The following is a 25,980-nucleotide window of genomic DNA, read 5'->3' as shown; positions in this document are numbered from 1 at the left end:
CCAGCTCTGGACCACTAGGGACACTTAGGCCACTCTTTATCCATTCTACACCTCCAAGGTCACCTTCCAGTTTTTTTCCTAACATTGCACTTCTCCCGTGTGCTTCTCCTTACTGTGTCCTCTCCAGAGGAGCATCTGGAATGGTAAAAAGGTGCAGACTACTTTGCTCTAATTAACAGGATCTCAGGGTGCAAACTGTACAAATCAGGCAACTTACAAGTACAAGTCTCGTGCTTCCAAATTCAGCTTGATAGAGACTCACAGATCAGGATTTTATTGTCATTTCCAGTTTGTATTCTTGGTTCATCTTTGCAGCTCCTTTCTGAAGACAAAGCCATTTCTTGCAATGACTTGAAAGAAAACCCTTGCTCAGTAAGAGGGGGAAGGAAAGAAACCAGCATTTATTATGCACCCACTATGCTCGCCTGTCAACATGCTAAATGCCAGGCATGCCTCACTTTAGTTAAATCCACATTGGAAACCTTTGTGGCAAGCAGAGAAATAGCCAGTGACCCAGAACTTTCAACCCAGAACTTTCTTTTCAAATCCCAATGGGATTTTCCTCTAATATCCTGAGGAATTCAATACCTTCTCTACGGGGCTCATTGCTCTCTGTTATTCCCAGGTGAGAACTCTTTCTTTTCATATTGCAACCGTCTTCCTGCTGATCTGCTTCCATCTGATCTACTATTGCTCAGCTTACCCAGGGCCCTGATCAGTTTCCCTGAGTTAGTCAGAGGTAGAAGTGGTCCCATCTCTTTAAAACATACCCTTCCTTCATCAGTACCCACCTCACTCTCTCAATTCCAGTTACAGAAATCCCTTCTCACTTCATATCCCCACTTTTTACCTCTTCTTAATAGAAATATTCACATCAATAATTCCTGTCTAATTTTTTTAAAAGCCTATGCAATATAAAATTCAGTCATTCCACATCATCAGAGAAGGCATGCTGGCCAGTCTGCTATCTCAGGGTGCCAAGTGCGGGGGACAGTCGCTCTTAGAAGCATTTTTCATATAGTCACTCATTTACTGTTCACAGCAACACTTTGGGATGGGTCCTGTTGTACATTTCATAACCACAGAGTGGTTAAATAGCTTTCTCAAGGTTACACAGCTCCTAAGTATCTGAGCTGCCATCTGAACCCAGGGAGCATCTGTCCCTTTCACCACCATGCACATGGACATCTGTTGCTTTTGCCTTTCTTCTCTCACATCTCCTTTTCCCTCCACGATGGCTTTTGCCCACCCTCATCTGCTTTAAAGGATTAACACCCTGTTAGTGTCAACACCAGCAATCAGAGTCCTTATTTCCAATCCGGTCCGCCAGTGTGCTGTCTCCATGTAATGTTTCCATCTTCAGCTGTCTTTGGCTGCCTCTCCCACGGATGGGGTTTCTTCTCACACCACCAAACAGCTTCTTTTCCCATTACTTCAGCTCATTCTCCTTGCCTGAAGTTGCCAGAAAGCCACTCCCCAGATACCTCAGGGTGCAGTGGGGACTTCACTGACTGGCCTCTGCCAGCACGGCTTGCTCTCTGTTGGTGGGCAGGGTGTTCCCATTTGCGAAACATTCCTTCTTGGAGCTTTGCACCATCTCCATTGACAGTAAATCTGCGTCTCTGCCTGTGATCATGATTCAAGTGATAGTTATTGACAAGTGTGTGCATACCACGCGATATCGAAAAGGAATTGTGACATTGGTCATGGAAAGTGGATCCTACAAAGGTAGACAATTGGGGTGAGGAACATAAAGAGAAAACAGTGTGCTAAGCCTGGCCGTGACTTTAAATATGCCGCTGTCTTCCTCTCCTCTCACAAATATGGTTGTGATTTAAGAGAGAACTTTTTGTTCAGGCTTGTGTTTTTTCACACCAGTACAACAATTTATGGAGCAAGGTAGGCCCTGGGGAAAAGCGCTATGTTATATAAACACATGCTGGCCCACTTGTCCAACTTGTCTCAGTGATGATCCTTGGGTGTTTTCTGAATTTCCAGGAGAAAAATCTTTTTAGACAATATAATTATTAAGCCAGAATAAGAAATTTAAAAACAAGCCATATCAAGGATCATTTCATATCAGGATTAATACCAGAAGCTCAGTATCGGCAAAACTTTTAAATTTATTGTGGCATCGCAGACACACACCGTAAAGTCCTCCCAAGCGCCATCTGTTTCTGCTCTCCCTGGCCTAAGGGATCTATAAAACTACTGAAGGAAATTGAAGTTAAGGAACGAGCATGTGTTTTACAGAATTTTAGATCTCTTGATTGAGGTTTGTAAAGTCACTCTGAAAACCAATAAAAATCTTTGTTGGGCTCTTTGGTGTCACCCTCATAGGAAAGGTATTAATAAACTACAGTAGTGATGCGATTTTCCCAAATTGTGCTGTTGCCCATTTTGTGCAGCATAATAAATCACTTTTCATATGAGGAATTTCCTGGTTAAAATAGTCCTTACTCATCTATCAGTTTTTAATTACCTACAACGCCTATAATAATTTATTGGTCATAAGACCAGCCTTGTTGCTGGGGTGGGGCAGTATTATGACACTGTGGCATTTTATCCAAGGTTACTGCGTTCACCAAGTGGCCTGGAGGGAACAACTATCCTAAACTCTCTCAGATGTTCTTCAACGAGCCAGCAATTGGGAGCCCATCCAGTAAAACATGCCACTGGGCACAGTCCCTGTGCCCTTGACAGCAACTCAGACAGGTGAATCTCCACACTTCTTCAGGCCGCAGGATGATGGCCACTTCCAAGCCAAAAAAAAAAAAAAAAAAATCTAGAAATGCTGAGAAAGCAAGACTTAGGTATGACAAATGTAATAGTGATTCAGGACATTCACATGCAATTTAAAATCACCGCTTTCTTTAGAGTCATTATGAGAACTGGCATTGCTTTTTGTAGCCATAGCATCTTTTCCTACAACATACAGCAAATGTATGTTGAGTGTCTAATGTGTGCCAGGCTCTGTGAGAGGGACTGAAGGATGCAGAGATAAGCAGAATTGGTCCTTGTCCTTGGGGATCTCATTGCTAATGAAGAAACACTGATGTGTGCAAGGGGCTATAGTTGTACCCCGACACCCTAGTGGAGGGCAAGATGTGAGAAGAGGAGGAAGCCTGCTTGCTTAACGTGACAGAGCTTCAGCCATCGGCCTCTAGGGTCAACTCATTCTCCCATTCATTCATTCCAGAAGTATGAAGTCTCCATCAGGGCCAGGCACTGCGCCTAGGTACCAGGCTAATTCAGCAGGATCCCCATTGCCATTCAGAGTGAGAGGACCAGGGGAGAGCAAGGAGAAGCAGTCACTAAACTCGTTAATTAATGACCAAATGATGAAAGAGTAAGCACTGTATAAAAAAAAAAAGTGATAGGAGGAAAATGAGGTGATGTGGCCAAGGACAGGACTTATACTAGGTGCTCCGAGGAGGTCTTCTTGTAGCAGGGACAGAAGCTCAGGTGATGTGGGGATATCTGTTGTATGGAGAGGAGTATTTCAGGCTTGAGGAGCAGCAGGTGCCTGTGCTCTGAGGCAGGAGTGAGCCTTTCCTTTCAAAGACAAGACCAGTATGGCTAGACTGAGAGGGCTGGAAAGAGCACTGTGAGGTGAGCCAGGGAGGGGGCAGAGCGCAGGTCACCCCTCCAGGCCAGCAGTCTAGCTTATGAGGACAGGATCATTTGTATTTGAATTACATGCCAGGGATTCCATCAAGAAGTCTCACAAAAGAAACTGAATGTCATTGTGCCATCTGTTCCAATAAAGCTCATTATGAGACAATTCTTGCGCTCCATGATGTAGTTAAGGTAAAAGAATCATCAGTGAGGAGCCTAATGATGCTTTATTCTAAGCCATCTCTGCAGTTTTGCAGCATGTTGTTAGTCTGCTTTCCATCACTATAATCAAATACCTGACTGAGAGAATTAAGTTATAAAAAGAAAAGGTTTATCTTGGTTCCCAGAGGGGAGGTTCTGCTCCATGGTTGATTGGCTCTTATGCTTTGGGCCTATGGTGAGGCCGTGCATCATGGCAGGAACACGTGGCAGAGTAAAATCACATCGTAAGCTAGGGGGCAAGGAGGGGGCTGGGTTCCACTGTCCCCTTAGGACTTGTAGACCTTCCACTAGTTCCTGCCTCTTAAAGGTTCTGCCACCTCCTGATAGTGGCATCTTGGGGATCAAACCTTTGACACGTGGGCCTTTGGGGACACAATATTCATACTGTAGCTCTAGTGTTATCCAAACCCAGTCATTTGGGGTTATATTTTTCAATGTGTGTTTTAAACAAGACAAAGAAGTCAGGTAAGGGCTATTGCTGTAGCTCAGTGGCAGAGCGCTTGCCTAGCATGTATGAGGCACTGGGTTCGATCCTCAGCACCATATAAAAATAAATAAAATAAGGGTATTATGTTCATCTACAACCACGAAAATTTTTTTTTAAAAAAGAAGTCAGGTAAGAGGGGCTGGGGTTGTGGCTCAGAGGTAAAGCGTTGGCCTAGCGTGTGTGAGGTCCTGGGCTCAATCCTCAGCATCACATAAAAATAAATAAATAAAGATATTGTATCCACCTATAACTAAAAAATAAATATTAAAAAAAAAAAAAAGTCAGGTAAGGGACAGGAATTCCATGTCTGATGTGGCAACCACTCAGTCATCAGAGGCCATATTTCTTCTGTCTTATTGAACTGACAACCTTAGCCTGCTTCCTCTAGTCTAGTCATTTTACCCATAGTCCAGCCAACTAGAGAGGGAAGAAAGATCGCTCCTTTCTCATTAAGACTCTTCCTAGATGTTGCCTCTACATTTCCACTTAGGGCTCATTAGCGAAAAGCTGATCACATGGCCACAACAAAGGAGTGTAGTCTTTGGCGAAAGGGTATCCAGCAAAGGATGGAGTTGCATCTTAAGACGATGGGGAGGAAGCATAGCTGATAGTCTTAGCTATAGAAGTCAGTAACTTTTACATAAGCCATACATCAGCTTTTATATGTCTTTCTATGGGTAAGAGTCTTTTGAAGTTTTGGGGGTTTTTTTTTTAGTTTTTTTAAGGGGGAGGGAGGTGGGTCCTAGGGATTGAACTCAGGAGCACTTGACCATTGAACCACATCCCCAGCACTATTTTATATTTTATTTAGAGATAGGGTCTTACTGAGTTGCTTAATGCCTTACTTTTAGTGAGGTTGGCTTTGAACTCTAGATCCTCCTGCCTCAGCCTCCCAAGCTGCTGAGATAACAGACATGTGCCACCATGCCTAACAAGTTTTGAGTTTTTTAAAAATCATTTCACTTAGTCTTGAAATATAGGTATTTTTGTTTTCCAGATTGAATTATTCATAAACAAGTGATGCTTTATGGGATTATTTTTAAAAAAAATAAGACTACAGAACCATCACAAAATTATGAAAACCTATAAAAATGATGTAACAAGTAAAAATATTGAGCAAAGAGATAAAATACCCTTGCCTATACAATATACGTCATAACATTTTTGGAATTGTATTTCTCATAATAAAAGTATGTTGTTACTAATTCTGCCCTCATTTTTATGTTACTTTTAAGTTGTTTAAATAGCACAATAAAGAAGATTAAAATAAAGCCACAAATTCTGTTCTTAATTATTTTTACTATTCTGGGAATTATGTTCCTAGAAAACATTTCAGAACCACACGTTTCCTAGCATTCTTGATGTGTTTTTAGACACACTATTTTCTTTTGCATATTGTTCTCAAGTATACATTTATATGTAGTGAAATTTTACTTTTGGGGGGAAAAATTAACTTCTGATTGATCTAGATCCCAGCTGACTCTTCCTTTCTCCTGAAAACATCTCTCTTAGTCACTGTCCTTGTCTTCATCCCTTTGCCAGACGGGGTGCAGAGGTGGCCCCTCTTGTCTTACATCCTACAGCAGACTTGAGCATTGGTTCTGAGCCCACTGGGCACTGACCCATCCACCCCTCACCATCACCCCAGAAACTTCCACAGGAAAGAAACACATAAATGCTGTGTGCTGGCATCTAATTTGCATATTTTTCTAAGATTTTTGTTTGTTTGTTTGGGATAACCCCAGCCAAGGGTTTCTCTGTCTCTGAGTAATCAAGAGCTGCTGGAAATAATTGCAAACATATTGGGGTTTATCTGAAACACCCTTATCCTTAGTTATTTTTTTGGGTGTTCTGCCCTGTCTATTTTTATGGAGAAAGTAATAATTCATCTTATACAAGAGCCAATTCAGCTCAATCCAACTGAGATTTATGGAGGGCCTATGTGTCAGGGCTTAGGCTGGGTGTTGGTGGATTAGAAGGGTACCTGAATATCATGAATATTGTAACTTTAAGCAATAGATAGTTTTTTATTATGGAATAGACAGTATTCCAGAGAGTACCAGAAGCCATAGAATAAGATTTGAGTCAAAGGAAATGATAAATACATGTTAGTGGTAAGTTAGTCACACACACACACACAAAAAAAAAAAAAAAAAACACTTAAGTTTTGACATGAATATGTATCATATGACATCAAAAATTTGCAAGAATTCTCTTTGGCTAAAACAAGATATCAAAGACATTTCTCAGTGCTGGACACCATAGCATAGAACTGGCATTTGCTTTATTCTGTCTTCAAGTTTTCTCAGCAAGTTTTCAGACAGACTACCCAAGAGTATTTGTCTCAGGTTAAAGTGGAAGGTGGCAAATTCTTCACTGAGCCCTGACCCAGTGAGTTTAATCTGTGCCCAGTACCACAAAAGATCAGCCTCTAGGAAAGGGTCAGATCACTCAGAGACCTTTGCAATGTCACACTATGGTGTTTTGCAAACCCAGAACACAAAGATGTTTTCAGAAATACAGGTTTAAATTCAAGTAACACAGTTTTTCTGTGTCTAAAAGCAGAGTTGGTTCTGATGAGCTGATGTAAAGTGCCCATACATCGGCAGTAGCGTTGCCAGGAAAGGGCACGCTAATATTCATAAAATTTATATTTTGCCATAAAAATATAGACATTAAACTTGTGGATTTCAGCTTTCAAGGTATGAAAGATTATATTTGTATCTCGGGTTCAGTGAACCAGCTCTTTTCATTCCACTGAGATGGAATGATAGGAAAGGAGGGACCCCAGGAGAAAAGGCCCTGTGGGTGACTGAGGGGGGATGCAATGGGACGGGCTGAAACTGGGACACGGCAGCACAGAGTTGTCCTCTTCCATGGAAATATCCCACTCCTGGAGCCTAGGCAAAGCCTGGAGGAGCTGCCAAGAGGGAAGAGCCGCTGCTTGTTTGAAAGATCCAGGAAGTTTGTATGAAAAGAAGCAACACCTACAAATTCGAAGTTAAGCACTGAAGGGTCTTTGTTGTTTTTGTTATTAATGATGATTTCAGGAAGAAGGTGCTTCCTAAGGAGATCAGAAGGATTAAGGGAAACACAGGAGGAGACAAGAGAAATGAGCTGATCTCCTGGTGTAGGAGATGGTTTTAAAAGAGAGGGAGGCGTGGGAGTTGTGGGTTTGGGGATCACAGTACAATACAAGCCTTCTCTAAGAGTTGCTCTACCAGGATGAGTTAGAGGAGTCACAGCCAGAAAGAAGAGTTAACCTTTTGGATCTGATTTGATCATTGTGTAACCAGATCCTAAGAAACACATAACGACTTGCTTGTCGAGTTTTCTCTTAACTTGTTCACTCCCTTGAAAAAGCTTTAAATCTTTAAAGATAAAGTAGCTCTACTGCACAAAGAAAAATGAAAGTTTCCATTCACAGGACCAACAAAGAGAAACGTTAGCCAGACACATGTATGGCTAATGGGAAGAAAACTAGAAAATGTAGTAAAAATGAAGAAATGTAAAAAAAATGAGTTATATAAATAAACAGACCATTCTCTGAATAGGAGGATCATTCCTTAATCGTTGTTTATTCCCAGTTAACCATTTGGGAGGAAATTTAAAAAAAAAAAAAATCTCATAATATTTCTAGGAAAACAATGCAGAAAAGAAATTAGGGTCTGACTGATAGTGGTGGCTTTATTATAACTATTTTGAGTGCTTTTTCTATCAGTGAAAATTGATGACTTCTTAAATAAAATTCATAGGAAAAAGGTTCTCAATAATGTGAGTAACTTAGAATCATTGAATAAATATCAGAAAATAGAGGAAATGGGAAAGGAGAAAAAAAATAGCAGACGTACTTACTACCCAAAGATAATCACTGTTTATTAGTCTCACCTTTTCCTGTCCTTAATTTGTATACCTGTCTTTGAGCAATTTATTCATTCAACAAATATACATCAAAGCACTATTCTAGTTGCTAGCGATGCAACTGTGAACAAGAAAGACAAGCTGTACCTTGGAGCTTATAATTTTAGAGCAACAACAAGCACCATATAGGATAGGGCAGGCTGCACAACCCCTGGGTAAGGATGACAGGCGACAGGCAGGGAGGAGGGCAGAGTCTCTGGAGCAGGAGGCGTGCTCTTTTAAGTGGGGTGGTCATGAAGGCTCTTACTCCAAAGATGACCTTTGAGCTAAAACCTGATGATTCATGAGTAGATCTGTGGCTCTCTGGAGGAAGAGAATCCCAGATGGAAAATAGATAAATCCTGAAACCCTGCGGGAACCTGAGTGGCCTCTTGTGAGGGAGTAAAGGAGTGGCAAAGAGCAGAGAGATGGGGATTCAGCGATAGGGCCTCCAACCAGGAGGCATTTGTAGAGATTCCTTCTTCCTCTGGGTCCCTGGAGGGTTGAGCAGAGTCATAATCTGACTGTTTAAATGACTACTCTGGGTGTTCTGTTGAGAATAGACGGTACAGGCTGGAGAAAAGGGAAGGGACCATGTATAAGTCCACTGCTTTGATCTGCGGGGGATGGCAGCAGTTCAAGCCAGGGTGGAAGGGCAAGGAATGGGTAGATTCTGTATCTTGGGGTGGGGGGGTGAGTGTGCTGTCCATCTCCAGTTATTTTTTAATCTCCTCACTGACCCCACCTTCATTAAACAATCTTCATCCTCCCTTTCCCAGCCCCTGGCCATTCTGCCTTTTCTCTCTGAACATGACTCTTCTAGTTGTTACATGTAAGTGGAATCATAGTATTTGTCCTTCTGTGAGTAGCCTACTTCACTTAGTGCAGTGTCCTCAAGGCTTACCCATCAGTTCCCTTCCTTTGAACACTCCCTATCTTTCCATGCATGTATGTCCACGTTGGGGCTTTTCCTTTCACGTGTTGGTATTGTTTCCACCTTTGGGTGATTGTGAATAGTGCGACCCTGAACATTCGGGAGATAGGACTGGGAAGGCTAGAGAAGTCAGTTTTTGAAGTAGTACAGATAAGATCTGCCATTGGATTGAATATACAGCTTGAGAGAAAGGAGGAAACAAGGATAACCTCTGTTTTTTTGGCCCAAGCAGTTGGAAGGATACAGTTTACATTTGCCAAGCTGAGGAAAACTGGGGTTTTGTGTTCTGCTCCCTTTTATTTTACGTGGTGAAAGTATTCATGTCATGTAGTTAATAAACCATCTTCAGTAATACTGGTACAAGACCTCCCTTCTCTTCCTGCCAATTCTACATCTCTTTCCCACTCCCACCCCCAGAAAGAGCTATATTCTAAGTTTCATACTTTCCTTGGACTCCACAAAATATTTCTGTTGATTCAGACTTGGCAGGGATGTGGGGAGGTAGTTTAACATACTTAACTTTTAGTGCATGTCACTCAACCTTTTTTTTTTTTTAAGAAAAAAGACAATCTATATTGGAATAGGGTGTTTAGGGGGCTGAGTCAATCTCTTCCCCTCGTTTTCTCCAGAACTCATAAATATCTAGCTGTAACTCTCCCCCAAAAAAAAACTTCATGCCAACACACCAGAAAACTAAGTAGACATAATTACCATATCTCCAGAATGGAGTCCCTGAGGTCTGGTGATTTTTACCTAATTCCTCCAAACACTAGGTTGTAAGAACTTATTTATCCAACAGTTATTTATTGAACATCTGCTTGGTGGTTAAGTACTTGGGTGGTTAGACTTAATCAAGATATATATCTTCCTATGATAGAAAGTATAGTCTAACAGGAAAATAAAGGAACGACTCAAAAATGAGCCATAGATGCCCACATACTGCAAATCCCGAAGTAGGATCAGCTAACCTAGTCCAGGGAGGATATGATCACTTATGTGCAAATTAAAGGGCAAGTAGGAGTCACAGATATAAGGCTCCAAGTGAGAGCGAGCACGACCACCTTCCAGGAACTGAAAAACATGGTATATAACTAGAGATGGGGACCAGCTTGGGAGATAGGACTGGGAAGCCTAGAGAAGTCAGATAGGAGAAGTCTATAAGTCATATCAAGAATTTTGTACTCTATCCCAAGTACAGGGAACTTATCCTCCTAGTCAGGGTCATCTATGACAACTTTGGCATCATGGAAGAACCCATGACCACAATCTAAGCCACACTGCCCCCCAGAAGACCAATGATGACCACCTCTGGAAAAGTGGCATGATGCAGATAGGGTTGCCAGAGCATCATCTCTGCATCCACTGGCTCTGCCAAGGCTGTGGGCAAAGTCATCCCTGAACTGAATGGGGAGCCTACTGGCACGGCCTTCTGTGTGCCCACCCCCAAAGTGTCAGTAGTGGATCTGACCTTCCACCTAAAGAAAGATATCAGATGTCATGACTTCAAGAAGCTAGAGAAGCAGGCATCAGAGGGCCCCCTCAAAGGCTTCCTGGGTTACACCAGGGATGAGGTTGTCTCCTCCAACTTTAACAGTGATACACCAACTCCTCTACCTTAGATGCTGGGGCCAGCATTGCCTTCAAGGACCACTTGATCAAACTCCTATCCTGGTGTGACAATGAATTTGGCTACAGCAACAGGATAGTGGACATTATAGTCCATGTGGCCTCCCTCACCCAACTCAGTCCCAAACATGCTGAGAATCTCCCCTTCTCCCAGTTTCCATTCCAGGCCTCCCTGAACAGAGAGGGAGGGGCTTAGGGAGTTCTCCTGTCATGTGCATGCCATCAGGTAAAGCCCACTGCACGCCAGAAAATATCGTTCCATGGGGTTATTTCCTATGGCTTCTAGAAGACTGACCTAAATTACTCTGCACTTGACTCTCCCACAGACTGCTGCTGCAGTTTCTTTACATCTTTACTAAACCTCGGGACATGAGCCCTTCTGCAGGGAGGAATGCTTTCAAGACTAGTGACCACAGAACAGTTTCGTGAGACATTAACCTACAAGCAAAAGCAGTGCCTGACTTCAACACATAGTTCAGAAACTGAATTATCAAATTAGCAGGAATGAAAGGTTGTGACATGGATACACATTGTCAAATGCCTTTTTCAAAAGCTAATATATGGCTGGTGATAAGATAAATTGTACAGATCTATCTGTTCCACCATGACCCAATCTCACCCCCTTCCAACGGTGGTAGTGAGTTTTTAAAATCTGATGTAATTTGGTGCTGTTTTATGCCCAGAGAGGCCCAGCACTGTCTTATTAATTGCTTGCTGCCACTTCAGTGAATACTTTCCAGGTCTTCTGCCAATCTCTTGGGATCTCATCTATTCTTACAAAGAAAAGTTGGTTATTTTTATGATCAGAGATATTAACAGAATTTTATCTGTTTTTACCACTCATTCTCCTTTTCTTTAAGTTCTTTGTGAACATACGGAAGTTTTACGTTTTTTGGTGAACATTTCCCTTTGTGGGGTTGTTGTATTTTTTCTTCTTCATTTTTAATCTTAGAAAGCCAGACACTTTTTTTGGTTGTTGTTTTTATTGTTTTTAGTGTCGTTGCTGCTAGCATTAACTCTTGATGCCTTTAAAATTTATATTAATTTCACTTCCTGCATTCTCCTCTAAAAATAACAATCCAAGTTTGGCAGCACTGTTTTCTGAATAATTTTCCCACCGTAATATATTTTGCCTGTGCAGTTAGTAATAATTTCTATTAAAAAAAAAAAAACTTATCTCCATTTCCTAAATTAACAAATTGAGATGGATGGCACTTTTATCAGTGATCAGTTACTTTGACCTGTATTTCAGTATTACATTTTGAAATATTAGATGACACAGCATATGTAATGATCTTGCTGTGTAAACTATGAAATTTATAAACTTACACTTAATTTGATATTGAGATAAAAAACTTCCTTCCTTGACCCTCATTGGACAGATCACTAAAAAGAACAAGAGATGAGTGTTGAAAGAAATATGAAAATTAATGAAGAAAGGGAAATTGGTTAATAATCAATATTTTTAAAGTGGCCACATTATTGGTTACTCTTGGGTTTGATTCTTGCAGTCAACTAATAGCTGAGGAGACTGAGGCTAAGGTTGAGAAGTAACTTCCCCAGTCTGATTGCTGGGAGGGGACCATTTCTAAAGCTGCTTATCACTGGACCTGCTCTTGATGGGGTCCGTGGATATAATCTTAGGTTCTCCAAAGGACCTTCTTTTATGAAAAGTCATCTGTCATTATCCAAGAGTAAGAGACAGCACACCTCTCTGAGCTTTCTGGTGAAAAAGGAGAGGTAGGCAAGGACCATGTTCTAAAGGTTGTAAGTAGGTGGCAGGTTGAACTCTGTCTCCTAAAAGAATGAACTTGGGCACAAGGAAAGTGAATTTCCCTCTCGGGTTGGAAATGTAGGTGCCAACAATAATGGATCACTGCCTTGTGGGTGGGACGGTAAGACCCTCTTACCTCTCCATGCCCCAGGCTTGACCCAATGTACAGCAAGCTCATATTTCCCCATTCTTTCCCTACACGTTCACATGGAAATTTCAGAACAATTTCTCTGCTGCAATTGCGTTTTCAGTCAGCATTGGTTTATTTTTGAAGCCCTTGTGGTCCGATTTAGAGCCAGCGTCCTCTGCAGAGACAAGCAGTTGCTTGTTCCCCATGCAGGGCCCATGCCCTCCTGTTTACCAGCTTTGTGCCCCCACCCACCCCAGGCTGATCCCTTCTCAAGCCCCCTCGGGGCCACTTTTGTGGCAAATTTCACAGGGTCTCCAGGAGGGGTGCTGGGGGCCACTTGGCACAGCCCACCAATCTCCCACATTCGGGGGGGGGGGGGGGTTTGCAGACTGCTCTCGGAGGAAGCCTGAGTCCAGCTCCGAACAGGCTGCTCCTGTTACCCCCATTGTCTTCTTTTCCCAGCTGACCTGCCTGTGAGTGGGGAGATGAGGAAAGTTAGAAACAAAACTGGTTTCTACGGAGCGAGGGGGAGCTTTCTTGTACAGAAAGGAAGGAAATACCTCTGTGGGATTTTATTTTTTCCCCCCTCCTCGTCATCCAAAAAATACAAAGAGACTCTCTGTCTTAAATGCGAATGTCGGCTTTAAATCTTTTAGGTTTGGATTAACTCTGCAAAAGAAAAAAAAAATCTGACAGGCTTTCAGATATGACGCAGAAAAACTTTTCTCCCCTCAATTCATGTCGTTCATTTGTAAAGCCAAAGGCTGGTGGACTGAATAGTGGGCGCCAGTTGCCCCTCCATTCATAGTTAGCATCACAATAGTCAGAATTAGCAGCCCCAAGTCTGTCCACCACTTTCGCCTTTTCCGCCAGCAGACATTTAATTCAAGGTGGTGAAGGCAAGAATAAATCTTTCTTCTCTTGCCCCCCACATTAAAATATATTAAAAGTAAGCCAAGTAAATGTGGTATTTTTGGTTACATGACTTAGAATCTGATCTTACCTTTTCCCCCCAGAAGGAAAAGAAATGTGGGGGTTATTTATTTTTTACAGCCATTAACCTTACTAGAAAACTTCCTTCAATCTAAACAAAACCACTGACTTGATAGACATTTCCTATTACATAGTTATTGTTGGTTTTCACTATTGAGGATGTCAGCAAACATGTCCAGGATCATGTCTTGCTTATTAAATAAAGTGACTTTTATGTGAATATTTTTTTACCTTATTGTTGTTTAGCATATGGATACTATTCTGTGCAACCCCCATGGCAAATTTTTATTTTCTGAAATTTTTTGTAGTGGCGTGTTTTTATTTTAAATGTGCTCAGAGTTCTTCAGTCCTATATAGCAAAAAAACCTTAGCATGCTTGAACTAAGGGTCTCTATCAATAAACATGTATTAGTACAGAAAAAAATTAAGCAGTTTCTGGTCCTTAGTTGAGAGTCAAAATGAGTAAGTAATCTGAAATATCAATTTTAAATTAATTGTCTTTATATTTGCTAAGGATTGATTAATTTAGATTATTTATGTGTAATTGTGAAACTGCATAGAAGGATTAAGCTAGGTCATTTTTTAATTCCTCAGCCATATCTGGTAAAAAATGAAAAAGAAATTTCCTGTGTGATTTATAGCAGGATGTGAATGTGCATGTGTTAGTTGATTACTTTTTAATGGAATTATAACAATACACTTAGGAATTTAGATGGGTACTCCAAATTTATTCTTGATAAACAAATAGACTCAAAGAAATAAAACCAAAATATTTCCTTAGGTTTTATTGTGCAACACTATTTCTTTTAAGCTCTGTATAATATAATTACATTACAACCTGAAAGGCTTTGATATGGCAATGTGAGATTTAAATAAAATGGAATTATTAAAGATATTTTAATATACTTGTATTTGGATTTTACACACTAGATATTTGTTTGACTTGAGCATAATTGATATACACTAATACAAGTTATATAAATCATTGAACAAAAACTCAGATTATTCCTAATAGCCCAAAACTAATCAAAGTGTGATTTTCATAGTAATGATTTATCCAGATGTTTAATCTCTTTTAATTTGATACAAAAGTAGAGTTGATTTTCATTTGCAAGAATTAGTAAATTTAGTGTGAGATTCATTTATATTATTATAATTTAATCCAGAATGTAATTTAAATTTGCTCCAAAAAATTGATGTTGATATTCTAAGTTGTAAAAGATGAAGGTTTATCACTCCATATACTGACCACAATAATAAAACTTTCTTTTAAAACTATTAGCTGCTTGAGAGCAGGGGAAAAGATTGGTAAATGAATGTTTTAACACATGCAGCTTTAAATTCCAAATGTTTTCACAAGTTTGAACTCTCAGTTACAGTTACAGAATTATATCCTTAAAATTATTTGACTGAAGTCATAATAAGAACTGAACATGAACAATGTCTTTCTTGGTTTTTGAAGTATTGTTTCTGATGATTGATTGATGCAGGCAGCCATGCTGTTCAGTTCAGGAGTCTTTTGGACGGGCTTGCTATTTATTCCTGTGGCATCTTTGCTTCTGGACGTGATGTACAAGGTGTAAGTATTAACACCTGGTTCTACACACGGAAACACAGGTGCATATTGACCCTCACATTTCTCTGATGGAGACATCAACTCAAGCATGTAGTTTGCAAATTGTGAACTAGTGATATTAATTTTAAGTAAAGAAGAAAGCATGATTTAGGCACTAAAAAATTAGCTTAGAAGATCAAATGGGAAGTAAAGCAGTTACTTTAATATTAGGAAGAAGTGAATTGATCGAATTGGAGAAAATTACATTAGGAAGTATTATTTAGAAATCAGCCAAAAACTGCACATAGAGGGAGGGAAAACTTATTGTCTCCAAATACATTTTTTTTAATAATTATGAAAAGAAAGTTTTTGCTTATCTGATTCTCAACACATATATATAAGATAGAGAATGGAAAAAACAAAAATTTTTCTCAAGGGTTATAATTTTAAAACATCTCTTCCTATTAAAAAAAGATTATTGAAGTTAATATCACTCTAGGAGTTTTAATATTGTAAATCTAAACTATTTATTTAAGACTATTCCTATAACTAATGCTCAGTTTTACTCTAATTTTTAAAATTTTAATGAAACATTTTGTACTCCAGTTACTGTTGTACTTATCAACAGCCTGGTAATAAACTAAACACTAGTTTTATGGTCGCATAAGCATTTCCATGCAAATCCTTTTACCTTTCCCCTCCTGCCCCAGTATCAAGAGGACCGCTTTTAAAACCTTAGTAGATGAAGTTCAGGAGCTTGAAGCCAAATCTCAAGACCCAGGAGCAGTTGTGCTTGGGAAAAGGTAAGATGCATATTATGTGTGTTCTTTTCCAAGTGAAAGTTAGTGGTTGGAAATAAATGGCAAAATGTTTACTTATCCCGTACAATGAAACTGGCAGAATTATTGACAGATTTTGGAAGCAGAGAGATGTGGACTGTATCTGTCACTTACTAAGCTATGTGCAACCTTAGCCAAGTTGCTTAATGTTACTGAGCCTCGATTTTTAACAAATAAAATGGGAATGATAATTATACTGTGAGAACTGAATAAAATACTATCAAGCATGTAGCATAGTGCACAGAACTTACAATGAGCATTCAGTAAATGGTAGTTATAAATATTATTGTTATTTAAATAAAAAGGATGAAAAAGGCTTTTAGCTTGAAACATCAATAATAAAATAGTATATAATCCACATCATAGAGTAACTTAGGGCAAAGTCGTGTGTCAGTGTGGCTCAGTGTGTCAGATATCAGCCTAGATACACATCATCTATGAAGTGAATTTTATCTCCAAGTTTCCTTCCTCACCACCACCACCACCCACCAAAAAAAGCCAAGTTAGCTAATTGAGTTCACTAAATTCTCAAAGCATTATTAAAAAGGAAATTAATTGAAAGCACTCTGTAAAATAATCAATTATGAAAATAGTCCCATTTTTTTTTTCCTTTCATCATATTAAAGGGAACAGAAGTTTTGTCTGAACCATAGGAACTGTTTTACCCTGGTGTATGTCACCTTAATCCTGATTCGGTATTTTCACAATGACACAATGGAGTAGGTGCCAGACTGGGGACTCAAGCTGAGCCTTGGCCTCCAGTTCTGTCTTCCTCTCCTTAGGCCAAAGGGCATATTGCACACCTGTGTGAGTCTCTCTTTAGAAAATAATAGCACTAACATTTGTTGAGCACTCACTACCTTCCAGGTGCTTCACTTGCAGTGAACATGCACTATCTCATTGAATCCCTATAACAACCCTGTGTAGATAGATCATCTCCATTTTTTCCCAGATGATGAAACTGAGGCCTAGAAAGACTAAGTTCCCATGTCTATCAGAGGTGGGCCATGAGTCCGTGCCAGTTCATTATAGAGCTCCCACTGTAAACCATTTGCTATTCTGCCTCTTTTGGCTGATTTTTCGAGTGTGGTACAGTAGCAAAAACAGCCCTCTGGTATCCCGACAAAGTACATAACCTCTTAAGCCAGTGGCCCTGTGTGTCAATGAGAATGGCAATACTTACTTTCAGAGTTGCAGGCTTTCTCCTCCCTCCACCTCCCGCTCCATCTGAAAATCTGCCTCTTGGGAAAGCATGCAGTCCCTGGTCTGGCATCCCAATCCTTTAATAAGGTTTTCTTTCTCACCCCCCACATCCACCCCCATCTCACACTAAAAAGGGTCTGGTAAGAGTTCTCAGAAAATAGTGAATAAAACTGTTTAGTAACAATTATTAGAGAAAGATTACAGATGACACTGTTCCTATCCTTTGAAGTAAATTTCTCACATATTTGTGTCTTAATAAGCTTACATTAAGCCCCTCTCCATGACACTAAGTTTGCCTGATTTGCAGTGAATCAGAGACTTTGACAATTAATAATCAGGCTGGAGGCTGATATGATGACTTCCAAGTCTGAAAGATTCAATGAGTCTGTGGTGTATGTAATCTCTTCCATTAAATAAAATAAACCAGTGAGTCTATAAAGGACAGAACTAGATTCGACCATAAATGATTACCAACTTCTCCACAGAAAATATTTCAGATAAATTTCCCTGCTGCTGCCCAGATTGCTTGCCTAAAATAGCCATTCATCTTTTCTGAAGAACTCAGGAATGAGTTAGCTGTTAGGTGAATACCACAAACACCTGGTACAGCCCAGAACTCCCTTTTGCCATCTCTGCCTGCTGGTGATCAGGTTGGTGATTAGCATGAGCATAGTGGCTTCATGCTAGAGGATAACTTAGGAGGGGTTTTTGAAAATGGTCTGGGAGAGAGGAAAGATAGCAGCTGGACAGAAAAGTTCTTGTGCTAAACCAGTTACATTCTAAGGCAGGTAAAGAATTGTCAGATAGGTTGTAGGACCAGGATTATTTGGGGAATGTTAAAGAATAAAATTGATGGGTCAGATTTCAAAACACCAAATTTTATCTACACTATGAAAAGTGGAGAAATTAGGATTTCTATATATTCTAGCAGTCTCAGATGTCTTTTGTTCCAAAACACCGTGATATTTTATGCCTCCCAGTCTGACCATGTACTCTTCCCTTGTCCGGGAGCCAATTCCCCTGTTACAAACTGGGCACTCCAGTTCCTACCTTTCAAAAGCCAGTTCAGACGCAGTTTTGTCAACTTTTCACATATAAAATTAAAGAATTCCTAGCCTAGTGTCTTTGTATTTTGTATAAACTTCCGTTGTTACATTTATTGCATTGCAATAAATTGTATGGTCTACCATAGGTACATTTGTTTACCCTACTAGATTGAGCGCCTTAAAGGAAAGGCCTGTCTTAGTCACTATTGCGACCCAACAGCTAACCCAGCTCCAGGAACTCAGTAGCACTCTGTAAATACTTGTTGAGCAGATGAATGAATCACCAAAGAAATAAACTAAGGAATGAATGAAAATGGGTGGTTGAATGAATGAGTGCAAGGTGGGTGATGAATCCATGCTTGACATGTAGGGAATGAAATAATCATACATGAAACATGGAATTATAGAACTTATTCTTCCAAAAGTAGGTCAAGTCCAAAGCAGCAGTTGTTTACTTTGTCATAAGGTGAGTCAGCTCTTTAGAAAAATCTTCTCTGAGTTGATCATCCCAACAGACTGCTGTCATGCTCAAATTATGTATGGAATGCAAATATGTCAAAGCTAAACATGTGAATATTAATATTTATAATAATTTCTCATCTTTTTATTTTCAAACATGAGAATGTCGGTGGTGCTGGGGTGTGGCTCAGTGATAGAATGCTCACCTAGCACGGGTGAGGCACTAGGTTCGATCCTCAGCACCACATAAAAAAATAAATAAAAATAAAGTCATGTGTCCACCTACAACTAAAAACATTTTTTTAAAAAAGAGAATGTCTTTGTATAATAACTAATCCTTTCTAGTAATAATAGTATGCCACTTACCATGTCATCTAGGAAATTGGATATGTTCCATTAAATTAAAGGAAAAAAGTATGTTTCATCAATCTAAGTATATTACCCATGAGCCATAGATGATGGTAGAAAGCAATTAAAGTCTGAAATGTTGGAAAATAGCCCAAACTTATTCTTGATTGGTGTAAGCCTTGGCTTCTTTTTTTTTTTTTTTTTTTTTTGGAGGGTGGGGAATACCAGGGATTTAACTCAGGGGCACTCAACCTCACCACTGAGTTACATCCCCAGCCCTATTTTGTATTTTATTTAGAGACAGGGTCTCACTGAGTTGCTTAGTGCCTCTCTTTTGCTGAGGCTGGCTTTGAACTCATGATCCTCCTGCCGCAGCCTCCCAGGCTACTGAGATTACAGGCATGTGCCACAGAGCCCAGCACTGGCTTCTTGTTTATGGAAGAGAAAATTGCTCCTAATGGTGAAACCCTGTGCTTTGCAGTAGCTGCCACATGATAGCTATTACATGAACGTGCTCCAACATTAGGGACCAGAAACTTCTACATTTCCAAAATTTTTTAAAACTCTTGAGATCAAACATTCCTTTTCTACATATTTTAAATAAACATTTGCTAGAAAACTCTGGGCCATTTGTCCTATTAGTAGTATAAAGACATTTGTAGTGTTTATTCTACAGTGTAAAGGTTTGTACTTCTATATCAGAAATATTAACTTTTTTGGAAAATGAGCCTTCCAGATCCCACTTCAGTATTACTTTCATAGGATGCATATAACATCTTACCATTTCTGAAACAAACAAAAAAAAAATTGAATTCAAAAACTTAAGGTTTATAGTGAGAGATTATAGACACTGTGTGCTGTTGGAGATGGGGCAACTATTCTAGAGTATCATCAGAGTGTGTGTGAAGCCTTGCATCTTACAGACAGGCAGATGTGGTCATAAGACTCTGGATTTTCTTGATTTTTCTAGCTGTAGACATTACCAGCATAGCCTCACCAGCCTCCACTAACTAGAAGCTCATGCTAAGATCTTCAGGCCTGTCCTCACCAATTTGCCCGTCACATTGTCTGACCCCACAGCCTTTAGCATAAAAGAGCACAGGGGATGTGGAGCATCAGATCGCTTGGTCACATGGACAGTGAGGTGGCTCGCTCCCAGCCTCTGTATTGTTTATCTTAACCAAAGGCAATTTTATTGTCACCTCAGAACTAATAGAAATTGTATTACTCGATTTCACACTTAATTTTATGTCAGTAGGATGTAAATACCGGAGGGGATTGAAGGTAGAGGGATGTGTCAAATGTTTTTCCTCATCCTACTCTCATCAGAGGAAATGTTTCTTCCCAGCATTTATAAAGAAAAGGGACAGACGGATGAAATGTTATCTCTTCCAGGGCAGAGACCAGGCCTGTTACAATCATTCATCTTCTCACCACCACTCCTGCTTAGCACAGGATAGCTGTCACATTCTGTTCTTTAAACATTCAATAAATAAATTTCTGGAGATTCATTTTAATGAGTCAACAAAAATAGCTTGCCTATCCAATATATAAACAAATGCCAAGTTTACCACCCTTCAAATATCACTTAAATTACCTTAAAGCAGTGTATTCCAGTACATTCCAGAAATGTCAATGGATTTTTACAAGCACTATTTCTTTTAGTGTGTCTAAGAAAAATATTACATTCAAATGTAGTATCTTTTCACTTTCCTCCACCAAATAACCAAGTTGCAACATTTTCCAGGGTTTGGAAATAGAGTAGCAATATTTAAATGGGAGTTGCTGTGTAATTTCATCAAACAAACTTAGAATTTGCATAGCTTGGTATGTAAATGAAAGGCCGGACAGATTGAGTAAAACTACTAGGTACAAGTTGTGAATTGATGAGGTTTTAGTGAGAAGTTATCTTCGTTTCTTTCTTTTTTTCTTTTTTTTTTATTTTCTCATACTGTTAAGCTGTTCAACAAAAACTGAATTTTTAATAGATCTATTAATATTAATGTGTTCAGTACCTTTTATTATGTGACTTGGTAGTTATTATATCAGTACCTATAAATATTAGTGACACAGAATTGCATACATTCTGAAATGACTAGTAGTTCCCTAATATTTGGATAGGGCTGGAGGAATTCAATTCCCTATCACTTCTTATTTATGAAGCACCCTCCTAAGAATGGCGTTTATATTCTGGAGGAGGGACTCTTCTCTCTCTACAAGAACTAAAGCAAGAAGTTCAAAGTAACTAGGGAAAGACAAAGCAAAACAACAAGAGCCCAGTCTTTTCCTTAGAAAAAGATGGAATGAGGCTATAGAAATTAAAACCCATGTATGGCAATAGACATCTTGCATTGAGCTAACAAAGTACATTTTGTGATGATCTCTGTTCCAGTTGTTCTTTATAATAAATTCCTTAGGATCTGGGGGGATAAAGGGTGGGAGTGACTAGCATTTGTTGAGTGCTTCCTAAGTTTCAGTCACTATGCTGACAGGTTCCTAAACCCTCACAGTCTGCCTGAGTTTTACGTATTGTCCTCTCCCTGTTACGTATGAGATGACTGACTGAGAAAGGTTTACCTATAATAAGGAGCAGACTCAAAATCAAACCAAAATAAGACTCCAAAGCCTAAGCTTTTCTTGAGTAATGTACTACTTTCACAAGAAAGATTTTTTTAGTGCTAAAAAAAAAAAAAAAAAAAAAATGACATCATCTTATATGTTTCGGTTGCCATTAACATGAAAGGTAGAATTCTTCTTTCTTCATTAACACTTTAGTGTTATAGTATTAAAGGTCTAGTGCATTTAGGAAATCCAGCCTGAAGCCTGAAAAGTATATTTGGGGCAGAAGAAGATGGCATCATGATACATTGCCATCCCCCAGTCCTCTGTAGTCATCTCAAACACCAGAGATGGCTAGGCACCCCATCCTCAAAAGCTCTGCTCACAAAATAAGGCCACCTGCTGTTAAGCCAGCCCACTTCCTCAGAGCAGTTACATATTTTAGTATCCCTCAGAGTCCAGGGGCCTGTAATGTTAGAGCATTTAAAGGGTAGAGTAAGAAAAGGGACTTGGTTCAAATGGCCCTTTCTCATTCTTTATAGCTGTTTATGTCACTGACAGGAACAAGTTTTGCAACTGATTACAGAACCACTGGAGTCTTAGATTCGTTTTTCTGGTTTTAATGCAGCTAATTCCCAGTGACAATAAAATATGTCTAATAAGTATTAGTTAATATCCCCAGACTTTTAAAAAAATGTGTAGAAGATTACTACAGATGTCAACATTTCTAAATATTTTTCCTTCAATTTTTGCCTAAATGTATGTGTGATTCATTTACACAGTGAATTCACTTTGTAGAAGATTCTTTATATATTTATAGGGCATTATTCCATTTCAGCATCTCAAAAAAATTGGTAAAAACAGAACCAACATTATTTCATGTAAATTGCTGTAAGTGACTTAACTAAAGCTTTTTTAGTGGGAGAAAAGCAAGATAGAAATTTTTCAACTGAGTCAGATCCAGTTATTAAAACAAAATCATATAAACATTTGCTCTAACACATGTGAATAACTGGTAGTGCTTATTGCATCCTTTGATATCAAAGCAAAGTTTTGAGTAAGTCAACCAGTAGAGGAATGGGAAGATTAATGATGTTGTTCAGTACATTTCAGAATTACTCAAATTCATCTATTCCACAAATATTTGAGTTGCTATCATGTGAGGCACTGTTTTATGTGCATTGGGGTGGTGGGGCGGGGTAGATGCATGATCTTCACAGCGTGGGTTTAGAAGTGGCCTAATTTGATTTCAAGATTTATATCTGTAGAGATCATTCTAAACATTTATGGAAAAATAAATATTTTTCCTTGTTCTTTAACCTACTATAATTTTTTCCGAAAATACTTTTCTATTTTAAGATGAAATTAAGATACATTTTAAACCCTAGTAGAATGGTAATGGAATGCTTCTAATTAAAAAGTCTGTAAAATGTGTTCTTTGCATAATTTTAGGATTTCTACTAACACTATTATGTTGTACCGGTTCTGAATTTCCATTTGACTTCATAGAACACAGAGGATTGAGGAAATCTCACTTTTTACTGGATTTTTATTAGAGACAAAACTCTTCCTTAGCTATGTCTTCCCAAAGACATGAAATCTCATTTGCTGTTGGAGAAAATGGAGTAAAAGGAATGGTGGGGCTGGAGTGCTCTTTTGTTTGAGTCTACTTTCCCTGGTGCTCCCGGGGGACCCACTGGCTCCGCTGAGTTGATAATTCATTTCACACGTTTGCACCTGTTCCCGCAGCCTCACCGAAAGAGCACAACTGCTCAAGAACGTCTTTAAGAAGAACCATGTAAATTTGTACCGCTCGGAGTCATTGCAACAAAACCTGCTCCGTAAGTATTTACTTTAAATAAATTCTCTTTCTCTTCTATTACTGTCTCCTGGCATTTATCAGAGCAGTATTTTGACTTAACTATTTAAAATCAACACCTAAGTCAAGTTTTTCATATCTGCAACATGTTATCTAAATAATTAACAAGCACTCATGGATCACAACCATCTTACTATTTATAAATGGAGCATTTTTAAATCTCTCTGTTTTGCTTAAAAGAAAAACAAGGATATTTCCACATTCCTTGTTTCCTTAAATCTTCAAAAGAACCAGTAAGATAAATCTTAACTCCTAAAAGCTGCCTCTCTGTTGTTATCTTTTCTACTTGAATAACTTTGCTAGAGCTTTTCAGCTTTCATATAGCACAAGGAAACATATATTTTCCTCCTCAAAAATATTTATGAATAGAGTTGTAAGAAATAATTCTCTAAACATTTCAAGGATCTAAAAGAGAAACTAATATATAAAGCTCCATAGTGAAATTATTTGAGTTAGTAATATATCTTTGGTTTCATGTTGTTTCCACATATGATTTATGTTTATATATATATATTTTTCAAATGTTTAATGCTTTTGCTCATTTTACTTCTGGTGGCCTTTTCTAAAGATGTAATCCCCTTACGGGTCACTTCTTATCTCCAAACTCCCTCCAACCATGTTGGGACATAAGTGAGTTCTTTTATAGACACTAAGAGCCCAGGAGAAGGTCACCCATAGGAAGCAACCACTTTCCCACCATCAGCAGCTATTTGTGTGTCTCTCCTCTGCCATTTTTTTTAATGAACAAATAATTGTATATACTTATGGAGAACGATGTGATGTTTTGACATGTTTACATGGTGGAAGTATTAAATCAAGCTAACCGTGCCTCCCTCCCTTCCTGCACATGGCTTTTCCATCCCTCTCACCCACCTGACCCATCTAGAAATGTGTGCACCTGCTCCCCTAGATTCCCTCACCCACTCCAGTAGTGGGGAGACAAAAAGAAGTGGGGAGGGTGGACTTGAGAAGCAGAGCAAAGGGCTGAGGGGGATTTGAGGGCACCTGCCCAGTTGAACACAGAGCAGAAGACATAAAAACTACGTGAGCAACCTAGTCATTCCACTCTCCATTTTGCAGCTGAGTCTGTGTCTTTTTCCAAACATTAAAAATTAGTGTCTTGTGCCTTTGAAGGTGGTGAGGATTCATTAGTACTTCAACTTAGACAATATGTACTCAAAACTCAGAATAACAGTGATTTCCAGCAACTTCATGATGATGATTTCTGTTTTATCCTTAACATACAGATGGGTATGCTTTCTCTCAAGATGAAAATGGAATCGTTTCACAGTCTGAAGTGATTAGAGCCTATGATACCACAAAACAGAGGCCTGATGAGTGGTGATGGGGAGGGGCTGAGAGGCCGGCCCTGCTACATCTCTAAAGAGAGCCACTGCAACCTAAGGTCGTCACTGCAATCTGCTGACCAATTCCAGTCTGGTCTATGGAGAGGAAAGGTGGATCTGAGCTCATCTCGTTGATGGGCCTTCAGATCCACGTACATTACAGACATAGTGCTGTGTAGCTGCACTGTAACACCATCTTTCTCGGATTTTTAAAGTGTCCGCTAAGGCTTTGTATACAGAAATTAAAAATGACCTCGTGTCTTGCCGGAGTGTTTTCTTAATCCAAGAGCAGGTTGGTCTTCTCACACCATTGCTCTGGGTCTGTAACTGTCAGTTCACTGGCTGTACCACAAGGCGACCAGCCATTTGGAAGCTCTAAAAATGGTGTTCAGCTAAAGGTACTCTTGATATCCAGACCTAGATTTCAGGATATGCTGAAGTAAACCAGCATTCTTAAGGAACTGACTCACCTTACTGAGCATTTCTAAACAAGGCATTAATAAGTGTTTGTGTCAAAAATTGTCTTGATAAATGTTTGCCAAAGAAGTTCAGTAAGTGTATTTCTCATTCAGTAGTCATTTGCCCAGAAATTTAAGAGAAAGTTTACTTCCAGTTCTGCTGTAAGATCTGCATGCTTGACTTTTCAAATGTGAGAGTGATTTGCAAAAATTAATATTTCAAGGCATTTGCTACTCCAATCTGTGATGTTGCACCTTCGGCCTTACAAGTGCTTCTTTGTTGTTTGTGTTGTTTCTTTGTTCAAGTTAAAGGGCACGTGTGCTAATGTGACTGTCGTTACAATGCTGATTTTTAAAATTTTATTTATGTCTCAGTCATTTCTGATAGTCTCATCATCCCTTAGACTTTTCTAAAAGTCTGGCTTCTGCTGTAGATTGAGTGATGTCATTTTGTCTTAAAGTTTTTCCTTGTAAGAAAATTATGCTTATTACACATTTATGTGGGGTTTCCAAAGCTTTATGTTAAGATACTTGGACTAATGTGTCAGATCAATGCATGGGCTTCTGTAATGTGCATAGGCTCAGCTCTTGTAATGTGTTTTGT

The 25,980-nt window shown here is 39.2% G+C and overlaps 1 protein-coding gene across 3 annotated transcripts in view; it reads left to right on the top strand.

Annotated features, from left to right (window-relative positions):
* The window catches only part of Atp8a1 (ATPase phospholipid transporting 8A1), a 210,706-nt gene extending 185,523 nt beyond the window's left edge, over positions 1-25,183 (top strand). For all 3 annotated transcript variants that reach the window (XM_071614255.1, XM_027938452.2, XM_071614256.1), the window contains 4 exons: positions 15,175-15,263; positions 15,950-16,042; positions 23,443-23,534; positions 24,820-25,183. In XM_071614255.1, coding sequence (XP_071470356.1) covers positions 15,175-15,263; positions 15,950-16,042; positions 23,443-23,534; positions 24,820-24,917 — 372 coding nt within the window. In that variant the 3' untranslated portion in view covers positions 24,918-25,183. The remainder of the gene's footprint in view (positions 1-15,174; positions 15,264-15,949; positions 16,043-23,442; positions 23,535-24,819) is intronic.
* Positions 25,184-25,980: the final 797 nt, after the last annotated feature.

Source organism: Marmota flaviventris, chromosome 7 (genome assembly GCF_047511675.1).
Source record: "Marmota flaviventris isolate mMarFla1 chromosome 7, mMarFla1.hap1, whole genome shotgun sequence".
In the NCBI taxonomy this organism is placed as follows: Eukaryota; Metazoa; Chordata; class Mammalia; order Rodentia; family Sciuridae; genus Marmota; species Marmota flaviventris.
This window is presented reverse-complemented; position numbering and strand designations above follow the sequence as displayed.